This window comes from Silene latifolia, chromosome 2 (genome assembly GCF_048544455.1).
Source record: "Silene latifolia isolate original U9 population chromosome 2, ASM4854445v1, whole genome shotgun sequence".
Taxonomy (NCBI): domain Eukaryota; kingdom Viridiplantae; phylum Streptophyta; class Magnoliopsida; order Caryophyllales; family Caryophyllaceae; genus Silene; species Silene latifolia.
Genome location: NC_133527.1, coordinates 199,131,734 through 199,149,196, shown reverse-complemented (window position 1 = coordinate 199,149,196; position 17,463 = coordinate 199,131,734). Strand labels below are relative to the sequence as shown.

At 39.2% G+C, this 17,463-nt stretch overlaps 1 protein-coding gene and 1 long non-coding RNA gene across 8 annotated transcripts; one reads left to right on the top strand and one right to left on the bottom strand.

Annotated features, from left to right (window-relative positions):
• Positions 1 to 679: 679 nt before the first annotated feature.
• Positions 680 to 9,070, bottom strand: LOC141644412 (uncharacterized). Of its 7 annotated transcripts, XR_012544043.1 has the most exons (5): positions 8,842 to 9,070; positions 6,574 to 6,762; positions 6,125 to 6,206; positions 3,591 to 5,829; positions 1,885 to 3,048 (listed from the first exon to the last, which is right to left on the bottom strand). It is a non-coding gene; the product is annotated as an uncharacterized LOC141644412 (long non-coding RNA). The 7 variants fall into 7 exon arrangements; XR_012544040.1 differs by lacking the exons at positions 6,125 to 6,206; positions 6,574 to 6,762 and adding an exon at positions 680 to 1,072 and having other exon boundaries at positions 2,965 to 3,048; XR_012544041.1 differs by having other exon boundaries at positions 6,125 to 6,762.
• LOC141644410 (protein LAZY 1) lies at positions 5,490 to 8,579 on the top strand. Its single transcript, XM_074453940.1, has 5 exons — positions 5,490 to 5,912; positions 6,000 to 6,066; positions 6,664 to 7,463; positions 7,925 to 8,210; positions 8,379 to 8,579. Exons 1-5 carry the CDS (start codon positions 5,907 to 5,909, stop codon positions 8,396 to 8,398), a joined length of 1,179 nt encoding a protein of 392 aa, XP_074310041.1. The 5' UTR covers positions 5,490 to 5,906; the 3' UTR covers positions 8,399 to 8,579.
• Positions 9,071 to 17,463: the final 8,393 nt, after the last annotated feature.

The following is a 17,463-nucleotide window of genomic DNA, read 5'->3' as shown; positions in this document are numbered from 1 at the left end:
AGATTAGTAGTAGTAGTAGTAATGTTTTGAGTTAGGTGTAGAAAATTGAAAAAGAATAGCACCCAAAAAAGGATAAGAGTGTAATATGCTAGTTCCATTGGTACGTCTACATTTGGTGTCATTATCAGTAATCACCATTTATAGGGAATCAAAGGTGTTTGTTAATATCAAGTACGGTGTACTATTGTGGTTGGTGTCCCTCCTTGGCTATTTTCAAAACTTGTTTTTTTTTTTGGGTTTGGAGAAAGTGTTCATACTGTTCAATAAGGGAAGTAAATGAGTCATTTTCATGCTTCCATAAATCCTGTTACTCTTAGGGTAAGATTATTGGTAGTCTTGACTCTTGAGACAAGGCTTTGGTGAGTCTTAAGACAAGACTCACTCAAGACTACCAATAATCTATCATAGTCTTAATAAAATCTTGACAAAGTCTTAAGTTGAGTCTTGGAAATCCAAGACTCAACTTAAGACTCTACCCCACTATTAAAAGAAGACATCCAATGAAATAAAGGTAAGTGTATATTATTTTTGTTCTTTTTTTCTTAAACCCCACATTTTCTCAAATAAAGGTGAAAAAGTAGAGTCTGAGGTGGGTTTGACTGATAATGTATAATGTCTGAGATAAGTCTGAACAATAAATAAATAATAAAAATTATTGGAAAACTGATTTGGCAGAGTATTAAGACTTTGGAAAATCTTACCAATAATCATACCCTTACTCTATTATACTCCATTCTCCTCAATTCTACTCCCTACATTTCAAAACTATAGTTGTGGACCTGTTGACTCTTTCTTACTAGTAGTACATGAGCTTCAATATTTTGTATTGTTCTGATAACAAAACCCTTGTACATTTACCACAACCCCATTCCTACATTTACCAAACCAAACCCATCAAATTGTCTCTCACAGGAGCAAGCCGCCAAAGGTGGTTGGGGTGTGGGGCTTGTGTGAGTGTTCGACTGTCCGTCCATAAGATGCGCATCTACCCCTCTATTTTACGGAGTATCATTATTCTCACGACTTCTCATCACACTCCTACTGCTTCTTAACGCTAAGATCCGTCATTTTTCTGAAAATAAAACTCTTGAAAATATTAAATTGGCAAGAAGAATGTTTGACTGTACTGTGGGCGACAAGGCTTGAACAGAGAGATAAATGATGTGAATCAGGCTTTTAGCTTTTATCATTAATCCAAAACCAGTCTATAAATGATGGCGTTACCTTTATCAAACCCTTTAACCAAAGTACACAAAGTCAATTATTACACTCCGACTCTACAATTAATGGTCTTTATATTAAGCAATACAGGTTAAGACAAGTGAGGGAGGCCTCAACCATTTTCCAATCCTACTGTATTTCCTAAACAACATTTGACCCTCTTTAAACGTATCACATGTTTCACAATTAGGTACTGTATATTTGACTACTTTCCCTTCAGAGAATCATAAATAGAAAAGGTTAAATTGATGAAAACAAATAAAGTAGAGTTATTACCACCATTGTTTATTCAGAAAACAAAAACACGTACTTGAATTAATGAGCTAGCTACTTTGTATAATCTCTTTCTTGGACATTAGGAATCACATTAATAATACTCTAGTAAATTACAAGATTAACTTTTGCTGTTTTTGCTTAATTATGTTATTGCATCGGTACAGACAGCATTAGTAGCTCAAGCTTCTCAAGTCACTTGTACAATTCTCAAGTTTAGTTAGCCTACTGCTGTATGTAATATGCAGGTCATTCTAATTCATATACACGTGAAGTTGTAATCAAACAATATTTTAGAATTCACATGAAATGAAAAATTGAGATAATATGACATCCTAAACGTTGAAGATTCCTTAAAACTAAACTAAACTACATATTATATAACTCAAATGTTTGAAACTTGAAAACAAATCATATTATTTCTAAGGAATTCTTCGGTGATCATAATCATAAGGGTTTTTGTAGACATGCAACAACCAAATTTTAAAAGTAATGGAGTATGGAGTATGGACATAGAAGGCCAAATTCCAGGGCTTGTTTTGGTTGAAAAATAAGCCCAATAACTAAATGTCTAAACTCATACAGTAGTAGTAGTTATGCTGCATCACAATTAAGCTTTACCACCAACTTGAAGTCTCCTCTAGTGGGAAGGAATTACTCTATTTGGGCTCATAGCTTTTCAGTGCTCGCTCGCAACAAAGAAGAAAGGATGAAAAAATTACTAGTAGTACATAGACTGCATGCAACTATACAATTATCATATTAGCACCCATTCATCATATTATCACCTTAATAAGTCCTTCAGTTCTAAACCCAAACCCCGATGAACAGGGGTTGGATGTATGCGGATGAATTGCCATCAGTATCACTGACTGAGTTTGGGTCAATAAAGGTAGTTAATTACAGTGAAACTCTTAGAGGCTCCGTACTTGATTATTAGTAATGCAATATAAGCTCTTTTCAAATCGTCTATTATCAAGTATTGAGATCAATGTCTAAGGTTTCAAGCTAAAATGACAGTTTTCAAAATCAGTGATATCACTTTTAGAAATACATAATCTTGAATTAATGTAATACCACTAATCATAACATACATATTACAGTCATACAAGATCATACCCGGTTTTTTTCCGTCTAATAAAGACGCTGACGTGATATGAGCCCACACCATGGATGTCATCCCTCATAACTTTATCCAACAAAGCTAAGTGACATCTACATCATTTATGTCTTTGCAATAATGCATATACGTAATTTAGGACTTACCCCTTAACCCCTTAGGAGAACACGTCTCTACAAACACATGCATCCGAGAAGCAGTGACCAAAAGAGCTCGGTAAAGATCAATAAAAAATAAAATAAAAATATAAAAGAAAGATATTACTTAAATCAGGGACCCATAATTTTGAATATCTAACTTGCAGAAACACTACTACAGAGCCTTTAAAAAGAGGACAAAGAGGAACGTACCATAATGATAAAACAGCATATCACAGGGTCGCTTCCCACTTTCCCTCTGCTTGCTCCCAACTTTTACGTGTGTGGCTCTGCCCACTACAATAATTGAAACACACACATTTTCCTCTATCACTAGAATTATTAATGTTCGTTAATGAAATGATACAACAACTGGTTCAATTATGCTTATAAAAAGACAAAGCAGAAGAGCAAGAGACGCGAATCCAAATGCGAAAAGCCAACTATATATTTACCCGACTTATACATATATCGACTTTGTGCATTGCAAGATGAATAATGAGAAAAGGAGTTGCTGGGGTCAATCAGATTTCGGTCAAATCCAAGTCAGACCATAAGCCTAACCCATTATCAAGCCGAAAATCTATAGGAACAAACCTTACAGCTGCCAGCTGTTTTAGGGGCGGCACGCCTTTGCGGAATTATCTGGTCAATTCCCTCAAATTCGACTTCAAATACTAAAGTCTATAACTACATCATGTTATCCCACAAAGATACCCATTGATACATCACACTTAATTTTTTGATAATTGCAACATTCATCTGGTTAGACGTTTTACATTACCGATCATATCATGCTACTAAGTTTATCCGAAAGAAGACAGATTCCTGACTTATACCTGTGCAGGTTCTACGCATACACCAGGCTCATTTATTGATTCATATCATTCCTCGTTCTCCCAATAGCCCATGTCACGAAAGTGTTCAGCGAAGTTAAATTCTGTAAGATAGCAAACACTGTAAACGAAATTTATCCTATTCTGTATGTTCTGAAATTTACGAGTTCCTGATATTTTGTAATTCCTGCAATGTGAACATAATGGAGTACAATGAGCATAACAAAGGAAGATTTATGTTCAAAAGCTTCACAAAGGCCAGTAAATAATCAATCATGTCTTATAAGAGAACTTGAGACTTGTAACTTATACGGAGTAAGAAGTAATTTGAAGGAGATGAACTGGAAAGAAATTCACCGCCAAAAAAATATGTCTCAACACATTGGCAATAGGAAGGGTAGCACCTCTGTTACTTGATGTGATACTTCCACAACTTGTATATGGGCTCTCGTGTTTAACCTAATAAAATGTCGACTGTTAGTATCTATTGCGCTCATGGGTTGTTCATAAACCACAAACGACTGAATGAATGGTCATAAGCTTTCAAGATAAGCTCCATAAGTCCATAGTACACTCTTGTACTAATCCATAGTTTCAAGAGAGCATCACACACTAATACACTATACCTCACTGGATTTACATGCAAAGAGTATCTCATTGTCGAGCATCTCATATTAGACAACAATCACAAAGGCTTCCCATTTGCATTAGTTGAGATGTCAAATTGTCAATAATGTCCCCTTTTTTTTGTCCAAACAATTGTCAATTATGTCAACAAAGCCATTTTCATACAAGTAGCTGGTAATTATCATTTTCGATAAAATAAAGCGCTCTATAAACAAACAAGCAACCTTATGTCATAAACATTTCTTCAACAGAATAATAGTATAATTCACCAATTCTCAGAATATAATAGTGGGTTGGGATTTAGGAATGAGCCCTAATAGTTTAAGTCAGTTGAAATTCAGCAAGATGACATGGAAAGTTTAAGAAAACAAATTGCAGTGAGATTCCAACCAAAAAAAGGCAGTGAGATGCATAACGCATGGTTACCGAATTCGCTATGAATACGTCCTTACCAATTCGCAATTCGCTCCCTTAGAATGTGTGTTATATGTATTTTTAGTAAGCAACATGATAGAATTCGCTTTTAGCAATTCGCGATTCGCAGGGCACCGAGCGAATTCGGTAACCATTATAACGTAGGTCCAGTATGTTTGTATTAGTTACACATTAAAGGCATCAACTTACCTCATATAGTACGTCTGCAGGTCGGCTGAGAGCAGGAAAGACAGTGGAAAATAGGCCATCTTGAAACATGTATGGAAAAGCTTGGATGCAAGTTTGTGTCTTATTCTTACATTCTAATTAAGATGTAGTCTCTTAGGAAGGATCATGTGCAGGCATGTAAGAGTACTTGCCATGAAAGATCATAATTTTTCCCGCAGAATAAAAAAAATTACAGTATCGACATAAAATTTCAATTTACTCAGGGATAGAAAACAAGATATAACACAAAATTTGACCACAACTGATTGGTAGCAACGAATTAGATAGCCCCGGTGATAAAAAAAAAATTAAAAACTACATATAATATCTAAGCGCATATGATAGAGAGATTATGCATGTAGATTATCCACCACAAACCAATAGAGATAAACACAAATTAAAGAATAATATTACTTGAATCACAACTTCACAAGCAGTATGCCGATCTCTGATTCTAACTGCTAAACGAGATTGATAACTCCCAACCCCTCTCTTTTCCTAGGTTTATTATACTCCGTAGCTCGGTAGCGGGGACTACCAATAAATCTATGATTTTCCGTGTCAATTACACCCTACTTGCTATGACTGATTGCTCAAACATAATTCCATTCTTCACTATAGTTCATTGATAGATACAATTAAAAACAAGCAAATTACATTACCTGGAAGTTGGAAATGATATTATGTAACAGTCATTCTGAACTTTATCACGCTGGAATACTTCAAAAACATGTACTGCAGTAGTTTTTTTTTTATGACATGCAGTAGAATATAAGCTTCAGCGTATTCTCAAGTTCAACAGCTTGAGGGTCCCAAAGCCCTGTGCAGCCAACTCCAGTGCCTGAATGAGTCACCAGTCAAATGAAAACCAAGTAGGATTTTTGTACACTTCTCATTGTCCTTCTATCTGTCTTTTGTTTTGGAAGTTATAGATAATCATTGGACAAGTGAATCATCTCAAATACGAGGCCTCCTGATCAGAAAACAACACCAATTAGAAAACCTACTTCTTTCTCACCCTCTTCAGTAGCAAATTGATACGGCATCACCATGAAGGTAAGCCCCTCTATCTTTCAACAAAAGAGAAGTAAATCAACATTTACAAATAACGATCAACTGATGTTTCTCGTTTATGTGGTGCAGTTACTTACGTGGATGCATCGTAAGTTTAGGCAAGGAGACACTGAAACAATAAGAGAATTCCCCATGGGTAAAGTCTCTTTGTTATTCAACAATATCGGTCACATATCATATATAGCATAACTCACTTGTAATAGGAATTAAATGAAAGCTGCAGGCCATTTGTGTGCACGCAGCTTGTATAGATCATACAGACTCTCATGATCAATCCTAGAGAGAATAACCAATATTATTTGACTTGACAACACCAATTGCCAGAAAATACACAACTTCTAATTCACAGTTACCTTGTTCATACTCTTCATAGTAAATATGTTCCCTCCATATCATTTATATTGTACTTGTTTGACTTTAATGGTCAAATAATGTTGATTTTGACTGATATTTTCTTAAAATATAAGATACATACAGCTTTTTGAAAATAATAATTTGAAAACAGCAGTTTTGATAGATCAAGATTCAAGCATGCTGAATTTTACATCATATTTTGCATATATTTGGAGAAATTAACAGATAAAGCTTATATCAGTTGACAATCAATCGGGGACTAAATTTGAAATGAAATTAGTATCTTAACCTTGAAAGGGGATGAAATTTCATAGCAAAGGCTGGGTGCAAAATAGCATACATAGCTTTCACATTGTGGGATGAAATCTTTCTTTAACAGGGCAGCCATTGCTTGAGGATCCTCACTTGTATCAGAAGCAAGCCCATGCCAATGGAACTTGGAGGCATGTGCACAGAGATGGCCAAGCACGAAGTTCATCTGCAAATTTTGAGACAACAAAGTTGACAGACTTTGAAGAGAAGGCATCAGCTGAATTTTCGGAATTTTTTGAAGGATTCTTGGCAATTGGTACCCTTGGAGCAGAAACAGGCATCAGAGAGCCCGAGACCCCAACATTTTCCATGTCTTTCGAGAAGCTAGCTGAAGGAGAGACTGAAGTCACAGAGAATGAATTGAGGCTCATCAATGATGAGCTAGAGAGGGTGCTTGCAACTGAAGCTAAGGATGATGGGTGGACAGATTCATCCAGCCGAACAAGCCATGTAAGCAATGGCAGAACAAGCCATGTCAGCAATGGCAGAATCAGTCACGCAAGCACCATAACTCTCAGTGGTAAGCCTCTGGAAATTTCAGAAAGCACGGGTAATGGAAATTCAAACTGTCCGCTACAAGAGTACTTGTTAGGGTCAGCTGTTGAATTGCCAGAGACGGTAGTGGCACCTAAAAAGGAGAATAGAACATCATTGGGTGAGCTTTTTGAGAAGCACAAGGCAGAGGACGTTTCTGAACCCAAATATAAAAGAGGGGAGAAGAGGGTAGATAAAGAGAGTGAAAAAACAGCCATGAATCTGATGAAAAAAATAATGAAGAAGAAAATGGCCAGCGCAGCTTCTAAGAATTCATCTGGCGCAACTCGAGGGACTACTGAATCCAAAGCCGCAGAGACAAAACTGTTCAAGGTATGTCATTATTATGTTCACTCCCCACTAACATGCTAGTTGAAGTCCATAGAGTAGGGACAAACTTGATTAAAGTATTGTTCACATAGAATAGGCAGCTCAAAAACTAGTGACTTCCGTGTTCTATAGAATCTAACAAAGCAATCAGCAAGAAAGTTATATGTTGTCCTCACATTAATCTACTATTCAATATCTAGTCCATCCACCAATTTCATTTCTCTACATTAGAAGATAGCAATAAGGCAATCCAGCAGATATGGTCATGAAATATTCATTTTGTTCTCGCACAAAAGGAATTACAACATTGTGAAACATAAATAAACACAATATGCAGGACCAAAATCATTGTGCAACAACTTCATTTTATTCTTTCTGTTCTGTTCAAGGGGCGAGAGAAAATAACTTTACTCTAGAAGTTCGTCTGTTTTGTACGTAATGAATATAACAAGTTTGGAATGTAGATCCTGCATAAATTTCAGAGGAAAGTCCATCCAGAAGACTTAATAGCATCTAGTGCAAAGGCAGAAAAGGCAGATAGGAATGGATATAAGGAGATGATACCCTGCAAAGCGTGCTATTACAAGGAGAAGCATACATTTCCCGATGGCATGTCTAGTGTGTCGAAGAGAAGTTGTTGCATTGGGCATATGCGACTTAGCAAGAGCCTCTCTAGCTCATCACAATTCTCGGAGGATGATAGTGATTCAAATGGGAGCAGGGAGTGCTGGATTAAAACTGATGCAGATTGTAAGTATTTCATTTCTTCATAAATACTTAGCATTATTTATTGTCAAACCAGGTGTTGCCTTAAAATATCACTGCGAACGCTAAACCAAACTACATGACTAAATGGTGTTACACAATGTGACCATATTTATGTTTATAAATAATGTGATATATATGTGTGCACTGCAGATCTTGTGTTGGAGCTGTAGAGAGGTGGGCAGCTAAGGAGAATACATAAAGAAGCAATATAGTATAGTAAATAAGCATATATCCTTGATTATTATTATTATTATTATTATTATTATGTTTGCGTTTATGTCATTAAGCTTTACTTAATCAATGTAATGTAATATAACACTAAGGGTTTGTGTCACTATCACATTCAAATTATTCGTGTTTAAAACTATAAACTCGCCGGAGTAAAATAATCCAGATTGCCACACATGAATGAATGTAAGAGACATACGAGAATTATAAAGGCAATTCAAAAATCAAAACCCTATCTTACATACTTACTAGCCTAATAATATTGGGGTACAAATTTCACTAGTTAGATGTAGAATTACTCAATTTAATTGCAAAAATAAGCCACACAATAAACAAATTATCAATAACTTGAAATTCATGTTTAATTGCGAATTCGACTGCTTACCCATTAATTCATCAATTTTGGAATACCAGCTTCTTCATCTTCATCCGACTCAATTTTGAAATGGAACCTGCCTTTTTCTTTCATCCCGCCTTCCACTATTTTCTCTATTTCCCAATTCTCAACGGCCAATGCCTCCATATATTTTACGGAATCAAGTTTACCACATTACTCCTCTTTTCTGAATAAAGAAAAAAAAAATATTTTTTTTTTAATAAAGAAAGAGAGATTATCTTTTGTTTTGTGAATAAAGTAACTAGTGTATATTCCGTGTCAATGCACGGTATTTTAGATCATACTTCGTATTGTATAGAGATGTTAGCAATTACATTCATCGTTTTTCACTGGGATACGGTACGGCCTGTACAGAAGTAAGCCGAGGGAGAAAAAGCCGGGGCAGAAAAATTTCACTTGCACAGAATATACACTCAGCATACATCGGAGCCCATACCACGGCATAGATGTACTACGGCTGGGGCAAATTGATGGGGCATATTCCGCCCACGACCAAGTCAACATATCGAACGAGGTCAAAGATATCCACAAAGAAGCCAATGACTTAGACATCCCGGCCGATCGACCTTTCGGCTGCCCGCAAGATGGGTCCCGGATGGCAACCTACCAAATGGGCACATACCCGCGTACTCATATCCAAGAACCCTCGGCATGGAGTCACCCGTGCTAGCCGGCCGCCATAGGTCCCTCGGCCGAGGGTAGATCGGTCTTTCCACCTGCTATGCCACTTGGCCCACTTGGCCACTACGTGACAAAAGGTGAAAGTCTATAAATACTCCTCAAACCTCATTGAGGAAAGGATCCAGAATCTAATCTAAGAACCCCTTAAATTGGTATTATCTCTCTCATCTCTCTACAATACACGTCATCAAGCAACATACTACTTAATCACAATAAGTTCACTGACTTGAGCGTCGGAGTGAGTACGCTTGGCACAAAGCCAAGCCCTCAGTTTGCTCGTTGTTGCAGGAGAAAGCCGAGGAGAGCAATCAAGGCTAGAAGAGGCATTATTCGACAAAGCTAGCGTGGTAAACAAACCTACTTCGGAATTCATACCCGGAACAATATTTAAATGCATTTTTAGTTTAATTACGATCTAAATTGTTAATGTGTAGTGACGTTAAAAAGATTTAAAAAAAACACTTTACCCCGAATAACATTGACAATTTAAATGAAAGTACTTTTGAATTTTTTTTAAATATTGCAATTTAGAAAAATAAGTAGGTGGGTGAAAAAATAAGACTAATTTTATAACCCATTAATTTTAAAGTTTGACACCCAAAAGTGAAGCCCAATTCTAAGTGAATGTTATTTAGGTGGGGAAATATTAAAATTGGCTTATTCTCTGGGGGCGTTTGGTTAGAGAAAGGAAAAGGAAAAGAAAATTAGAAAGGGTAAGAGGGAGAAAGATAAGGGATTACCGAAAACTTAACTAGTTGTTTGATTATATCAAGAAAATCAAGTATGGTGGGTTGTGGTTTGTTTTGGTGTGCGGGTGGTGGTGATGGTGGGGTGGTTATGGTGGTGGCGATGCTGGTGGCGGCGGTGATAATAGTTGGTTGTGGTGGTGGTGGTGGCGGCGATGGTGGTGGTGCCGTCATGGTGGTTGTGGGGGTGGTTGTGGTAGTGGTTTTGGTGGTGGTGGTGGTGGTACGTGGTGTCGTGGTGGTGGTGGTGCTAGTAGGGTGGCTTTGGTGGTGGTGATAGTGGTGGTGGCGGCATCATGGAGGTTAAGGCGGTGGTGGCGTCATGGTGGTTGTGGCGGTGATGGTTTATGTGGGGTGGCTGTGGTGGTGGTGGTGATGGCGTCTTGATGGTAACTGGTGTGGTGGGAGTCGCAAATGTGGTGACAGGTAAATAAGGTGGTTGAAGGGTAACAAGGGTAATGAAATCTCATACCTTGAGGGGGTGGGGGCAAGGAATTAGATGGATTGAGGGGTAAGGAAGGAAGTTTCATTCTCTTTGTTTGTGTCAAACAAACACCAACAAAGGAAATCAATAACTTTGTTTCCCTATCCCTTTCTCATAGACCCCCAACCAAACGCCCCCTTAGTATTAATATAGAGGAATTATTGAGCATATAATAAAGGGTTATTTGATAAGAATAATCCAAACTATTGGTGATCTTCTCATAATAATAACAACTCCATTTAATCTCATAATAAACCATGTTAGTGCACTCATTTACTCGTATTGCACTCATGTCGTTTTTAACCTGCAAAATCAGGTAAATCATCCGGTCATCCCTTTTCTTTTATTTTTTTAGACCTCCTTCCTTCTCCTTCATCACCACCAACTAATCCACCACCCACCACCACTCCAGCACCTCAAGCCATCAACACTACCAACCACCTTCACCCTTCATCAACCTTTTACACCTCCATTACTCAACCAATGCAAAACTCAAAAATCAATCCAGAAATCAAAGGCGTCAATTTTCAGTCACAAACTATTATCACTATCATTACACAAGATTCAAGCTCATCACCAAAAATGGTGTCAACCTCCAGTATCGTCATCATCGCCCCTTAAACTCACTTCCCATAAAACTAATCATATTCAAAGCATGGTGGTTGTTTATACGATGGTCTCAAAGAGAAGCTCAATGCCACATTTGATACTTCTAATTCTCTGAATAATGTTGAATTTCAAGTTATTCGAGTAGTTTTTCTGGGTTATTTTGTTAATTGCATTTGAATTTGAATTTGGGGATTTTAAGGTTGTTGAATTTTGGGGGTGATTGATTTAGGTTTGATGAAATTAGGTTAGTGTTCTAGCCAAAATATGTGCTGCTGGTAGGGTGGGTGCTTGTTACACTGCATTCCTTTATTGTTGTATACGTCTCCATCTCCTTCATTAATTCCAGCAAAATCATCGAAAAATGATGATAACTCGCTTTAGAAATTCCTCAAAAGAGAGTATACAGCAATAGAGGAATGTAGCAGATTGGTGGTGCCAATGGTGATTTTTGGTGTTGGTTAATTTTCGCAAAAAGTTCATGTGGTGCCAGTGGTGATTTTTTATGTTGGTTTTGGTTGCAGCAGATTGGTGGTGTGGTGGTGATTTTTTGGTGTTTGATGGTTGGTGATGGAAAAGTGAAGGGGTGAAGAGGATAGGTTTTAGATATAGAATGTAAACATTAAACCCTTATAACATGTTTTTTACATTATAAATAAGTTAATTACCCCGTTCCAACGCACGAGCATTCAAACTAGACTCTAGATAAGATTAATTTGTTAGCAATAAGATAAAATTGCACAAATGTTACCTATATATGTGCGAAAAACTTTAGACTCTGGATAAGATTAGTTTGTTAGTATTTGCTCATTATTAAATATTAAATATAACCACTATTAGATATAATGAGTAGCAATTGTCCGTATTTCGGGATTCAGGTTGAATGTCGAGTTAGTTGTGAAAAAGATGGTGTATTTATTAGTATGTTATTTGTCCCACATTGAAAAATAATTGATGTGTTGTGAATATACTACGTATAAATAGGAGATTTGTCCCACATTGAAAGATTAGCATGCATAAGATAGGGCGATCTTATGATTAAAAATAGAAGCCGTTCTTGAAACTTGGGAATCAACCCAAATCTTTTGAGTCACTTAACTATTGTGAAAGAGAACTCTTAAGAGTTTCTATTATTAACGGTTACAATTAAAATTTAACAAATTATAATTTTATTGTCACTAAATTGTATGTTTGCTTATACTGGCCAAAAACATAGACGGATTTATCTTTTACGCCTTTACGGTGTAATGATATCAATAAGATGATCATAGGAGTATACATTACAAGTGCATTGTGAAAGAAAGAACATAAAAATGAACACTATGTATCAATAATTAAAAGATTAATTATTATTATTATTATTATGTAAGACGGTCTTATTAATTGAACAAAAAAATTTAAAATGACTAAGGCCCTGTTATTTTGGACTTAAAGTCACTTAATTTCAGTTCACTTCAGATCCTATAAGTTCAGTTCAGTTTAGTTCAGATCCTATAAGTTCAGTTCAGTTCAGATCCAATAAGTTCAGTTTAGAACCTATAAGTTCAGTTCAGTTCAGATCCTATAAGTTCGGTTCAGATCCTATAAATTCAGTTCAGAAAAATTCAGATCCTATAAATTTAGTTCAGAAAAGCTATATACGGAGTATTATTTTTAAAGACCGATATAAAAACATTTGACATTAATTAAATTATTCGATACATACATTATTATTTTAAAAAAAATCACTGTTCTCATTAATAATTTCAGCGTCATAATAGATTTGGGCATGTTTGATAAAAAGCGGAATAAGGCCATGTATTAGGTACGAAACAAAGTCAAAAACATTTAGCGAGGTAATGGATCCGTTGTTGAGAGTGGTAGTGAAGATGAAAGTGACGAAGATTATGATAATATGGAAATAAATGATTAGAAAAAAAAGATATAATATGTGATTTATTTGTTATCGTAATGTAATCGTAGTATAATGTATGAACAAACCAATACATATAAAGGGGAAAATTTTTATTATTTTACCTTGTGTTTTACACTAATTTTTCTTTTATCAATGTTCTCTCTTGACAAGTAATAATAATAATAATAATAATAATAATAATAATAATAATAATAATAATAATAATAATAATAATAATAATAATAATAATAATAATAATGCCTCCTATTCTATATTTTCTTTCCCTTTCATTTTTACACAAGAAATAACAAAGTGAATTTGGACCACACATAACACACTACCCCACATGTTATTGAATTTGTACCACACAAATCATCCCAGAAAAGGAAATAGGGAGAAAAACCCGAATAACCGAATAAGGAAATAAGGAAGAAAATATAGAATAGGAGGGAGTAGTAAATAGTAATAGTATAATAGTTGTTCCGGGTGTAAATCCAGAGCAGATGTTTGATACCACTCGTAGCTAGTTGAATGATGTCCTTGCTAGAATCCTTCCTGCGGTCTCCTGAAATGATGAACAAACTGAGGGCTCGGCTTTGGCCAAGCGTACTCACTCCGACGCTCAAGTCAGTAAACTTAGAGAGATAAGTTGCTGTTACTTGGCTAAGAACGTATTGTAGAGAGATAAGGAAGATATTACCAAGTGAATAGTGGTTATTAGGTCAATTTCTGGATCCTTTCCTCAATGGAGGTTGAGGAGTATTTATAGGCATTCACCTTTTGTCACGTAGTGGCCAGGTGGCCAAGTGGCTATCAGGTGAAAAGACCGTTGTACCCTCGGCCGATGGACCTGTGGCAGGCTCGCCGAGGGCCTTAAAAGAGTCTCTCCGGAGCTACTTGCGAATTTGTTTGGTGAGGGGTATGAAATTGTTATCCCTAAGGAGGGTCAGGCGGTCTGCTGTCCTCCCCCGGGTCATATAGGCGTGCATATTAGGCATCTGGAGTATGGGCTCCGGTTTCCTCTGAACGAACATGTCATGGCCATCATCAAAGCTATGAACGTCGCCGTGGCCCAATTGCATCCGTTGGCTATGAGGACGATAATCAGCTTTGTAAATTGTTCCGGGTGTAAATCCAGAGCAGATGTTTGATACCACTCGTAGCTAGTTGAATGATGTCCTTGCTAGAATCCTTCCTGCGGTCTCCTGAAATGATGAACAAACTGAGGGCTCGGCTTTGGCCAAGCGTACTCACTCCGACGCTCAAGTCAGTAAACTTAGAGAGATAAGTTCTTTGTTACTTGGCTAAGAACGTATTGTAGAGAGATAAGGAAGATATTACCAAGTGAATAGTGGTTATTAGGTCAATTTCTGGATCCTTTCCTCAATGGAGGTTGAGGAGTATTTATAGGCATTCACCTTTTGTCACGTAGTGGCCAGGTGGCCAAGTGGCTATCAGGTGAAAAGACCGTTGTACCCTCGGCCGATGGACCTGTGGCAGGCTCGCCGAGGGCCTTGGATATGAGTACGCGGATTTGTGTCCCGGCTGGCTAGTTGTCTGGCCGGGACCCAGGTGAGAGGCCGATGGGCTCCATCGGCTAGACTGTTTAAGTCGTTGACTTTGCTGTGGATACCCTTGACCTTGCTCAATATGTTGACTTGGTCGGGGTGCGAATATGCCCTCAATTTGCCCCCAGCGTAGTCTATGCCGTGGCATGGGCTCCGATGTATGTTGAGTGTATATTCTGCGCAAGTGTTATGCAAAAATTTTCTGCGTCGGCTTCTTCTGATCGTCGGCTTCTTCTGATGCATCGGCTTAATCATTCGTAGGCCTACTATATCCCCCCTCCACATGGATGCGTAAAGGGTATCCGATGTGGGAAAGAATGTGATGCCGGCTGAGACCAGGACTGAGAGTGCCGGTTATTTCTGATTGCCCCCGGCCGGTGCTCCCTGGCTTGGTCGATCATGTGGCCGACGGAGAGCAGGTGCCTAGGAATTTGTTGTGGAAGATGAACAGGCGAAGAGATGTGAAAGGGCGTGTTGAATACGCTTGGTAACTGTAGCATTGATTGACATTCAACTGTTGCAACGATTGACATTCCGTGGTTGCATGTCTGACACGTGTCTGCTTGCTGATTGGTTGACGCTTCATGGGCTGTGCCCTGATTGGTCCCTCTTTGTGGGCTTTTCCCTATAAATAGGGAAGTTTATTCCGTGATTTTGGCCATTACTTTCATTTCTTCAAATTTTTCGAAAATTTTCTCCCAAAATCTTCATCTTTCTAAACTTTCAGGGGCTTTGTTTTCTTCCAATCTTCGGTTTTCGATCCGGCGAGTGTATTTCTTCAAGGTAATCAAACAATTTTCTTCTATTTCGTTAGTGATTTGTTGTGAACATGTCTTCTGCTGATGCTGGGACCAGTGCTTCTGCGCCGGGGGGTTCCTCGCCGCGCCTTGACGAGGAGGGGATGCTAGAGGCCGTCCCGTTAAGACACTGGGGCCCTAGGTCTCCTTCTCCCGTAGCTGATTCGCCCCTCGTGGAGGGGTTGGAGGATGAGGATGATGCTGATGTAGTTAATGATGATGGTGATGGGAGGGCTGCCGTTGATGGTGGAAGGACGGCTGTCTCGGATCATGGTGAGGCTTGCACGACTGGCCTCGACCGTGTATTTACAAACAAATTCGCAAGTAGCTCCGGAGAGACTCTTTTCGGAGATCACTTCTTCTTTGGTGAGGGGTATGAAATTGTTATCCCTAAGGAGGGTCGGGCGGTCTCGTTGTCCTCCCCGGTCATATAGGCGTGCATATTAGGCATCTGGAGTATGGGCTCCGGTTTCCTCTGAACGAACATGTCATGGCCATCATCAAAGCTATGAACGTCGCCGTGGCCCAATTGCATCCGTTGGCTATGAGGACGATAATCAGCTTTGTATGGATCTGTCTCTTTAGGGATGAGGTCCCATCAGTTAATTTGTTTCGTCGCCTCCATAGTCTTCGGCCGTCGAAATCGGCAAAGTGGGGTGGTACGGCGTGTCGACGGAGCCAGCTATGTCTCCGTGAACAAGCTTACCTCTTGCAAGGACCGGGCGGGGACGATGGGTGTACGTCCGAGTCTTGGGAGGACTACCCGTTGCCTCGGTCTTTCCAGAGCCCCGTTTACTTACGGTGCGAGACCCGGGAAGAGTATGAGAGACACGTCACCCAGGGTAGCAAGGTTAAGATGGACGCCTCGTTTGTCCCTCTTACCTCGGATGAGGAGCGGGCAATGCGGCTATTTGACGCTGAGGAGGGATGGCTGCCCCCGACTCAGATTATTCTTCGAGAGGATGAGCCGCTATGCCGCGTCGGCCTCATCCCGGCCCTCGGTTGGGTGAGTGGGGTCGGTGTGAGGCCCACCTTTGCTTGTTGTGCTCCTTTTTCAGAGCCTTGTTTTCCTTCTTTTATGTAACCCTTGTTTGATTTCTTGCAGATCGGTTTGGGCGGGATCTAGCTGAGAAGGACTTGAAGAGGCTGGGGCTTGATAAAGACGGGAAGGTTGTTACCCGGCATCCTACGGCTGATTCGAAAGATCGCAGGCTAGCCCCCAACGAAATCATGGAGAAACAGACGAGGGGGTTAGATCGGGAGACAGCCAAGTCACGGGTTCTTGGAGGCGTGCCGAAGAGATCGAAGAAGGCAGCGCCCAAATCAGCGGCGGTATCAACACCAACCCCTTCTTCGACCCCGGTGGTCCAGGTTGATCTTGTGGAGGTGATCAACATTACTGAGGGGGAGGTGGCGGTTGCGAAGGTCCACTCTCCGAAGAAGAGGAAAGATCCACCGCCTGCTTCCACCGTTGCCGGGGATGAACCTGTCTCTACCAGCCCTCAAAATAAGAGGGTCCGAATCGGTACGGATCTAACTTGTGGTTCGGATTTAGCCGGGTTCGTTGGCGTTCCTGATGACAGACTTTCCGATGTATCAATGCATGGTGACATGGATGCTCTGTGTAAATTTTTTGTAGATCCACCATCGGCAGCCGGCGTTCTCACTGAACGGCAAGCAGGGAAGCAGCCTGAGGAGGCGACTGAGAAGGCGGGCGACATGAATGTCACCGTTGACTCCACACCCCAAAAGGCTACTCCTTCCGAGCTCGTGGCGGAGGGTGAGAGAATATACAAGAGGTTGGGGAAATGGAGTCGTCTAGCCGCCTCCCTCA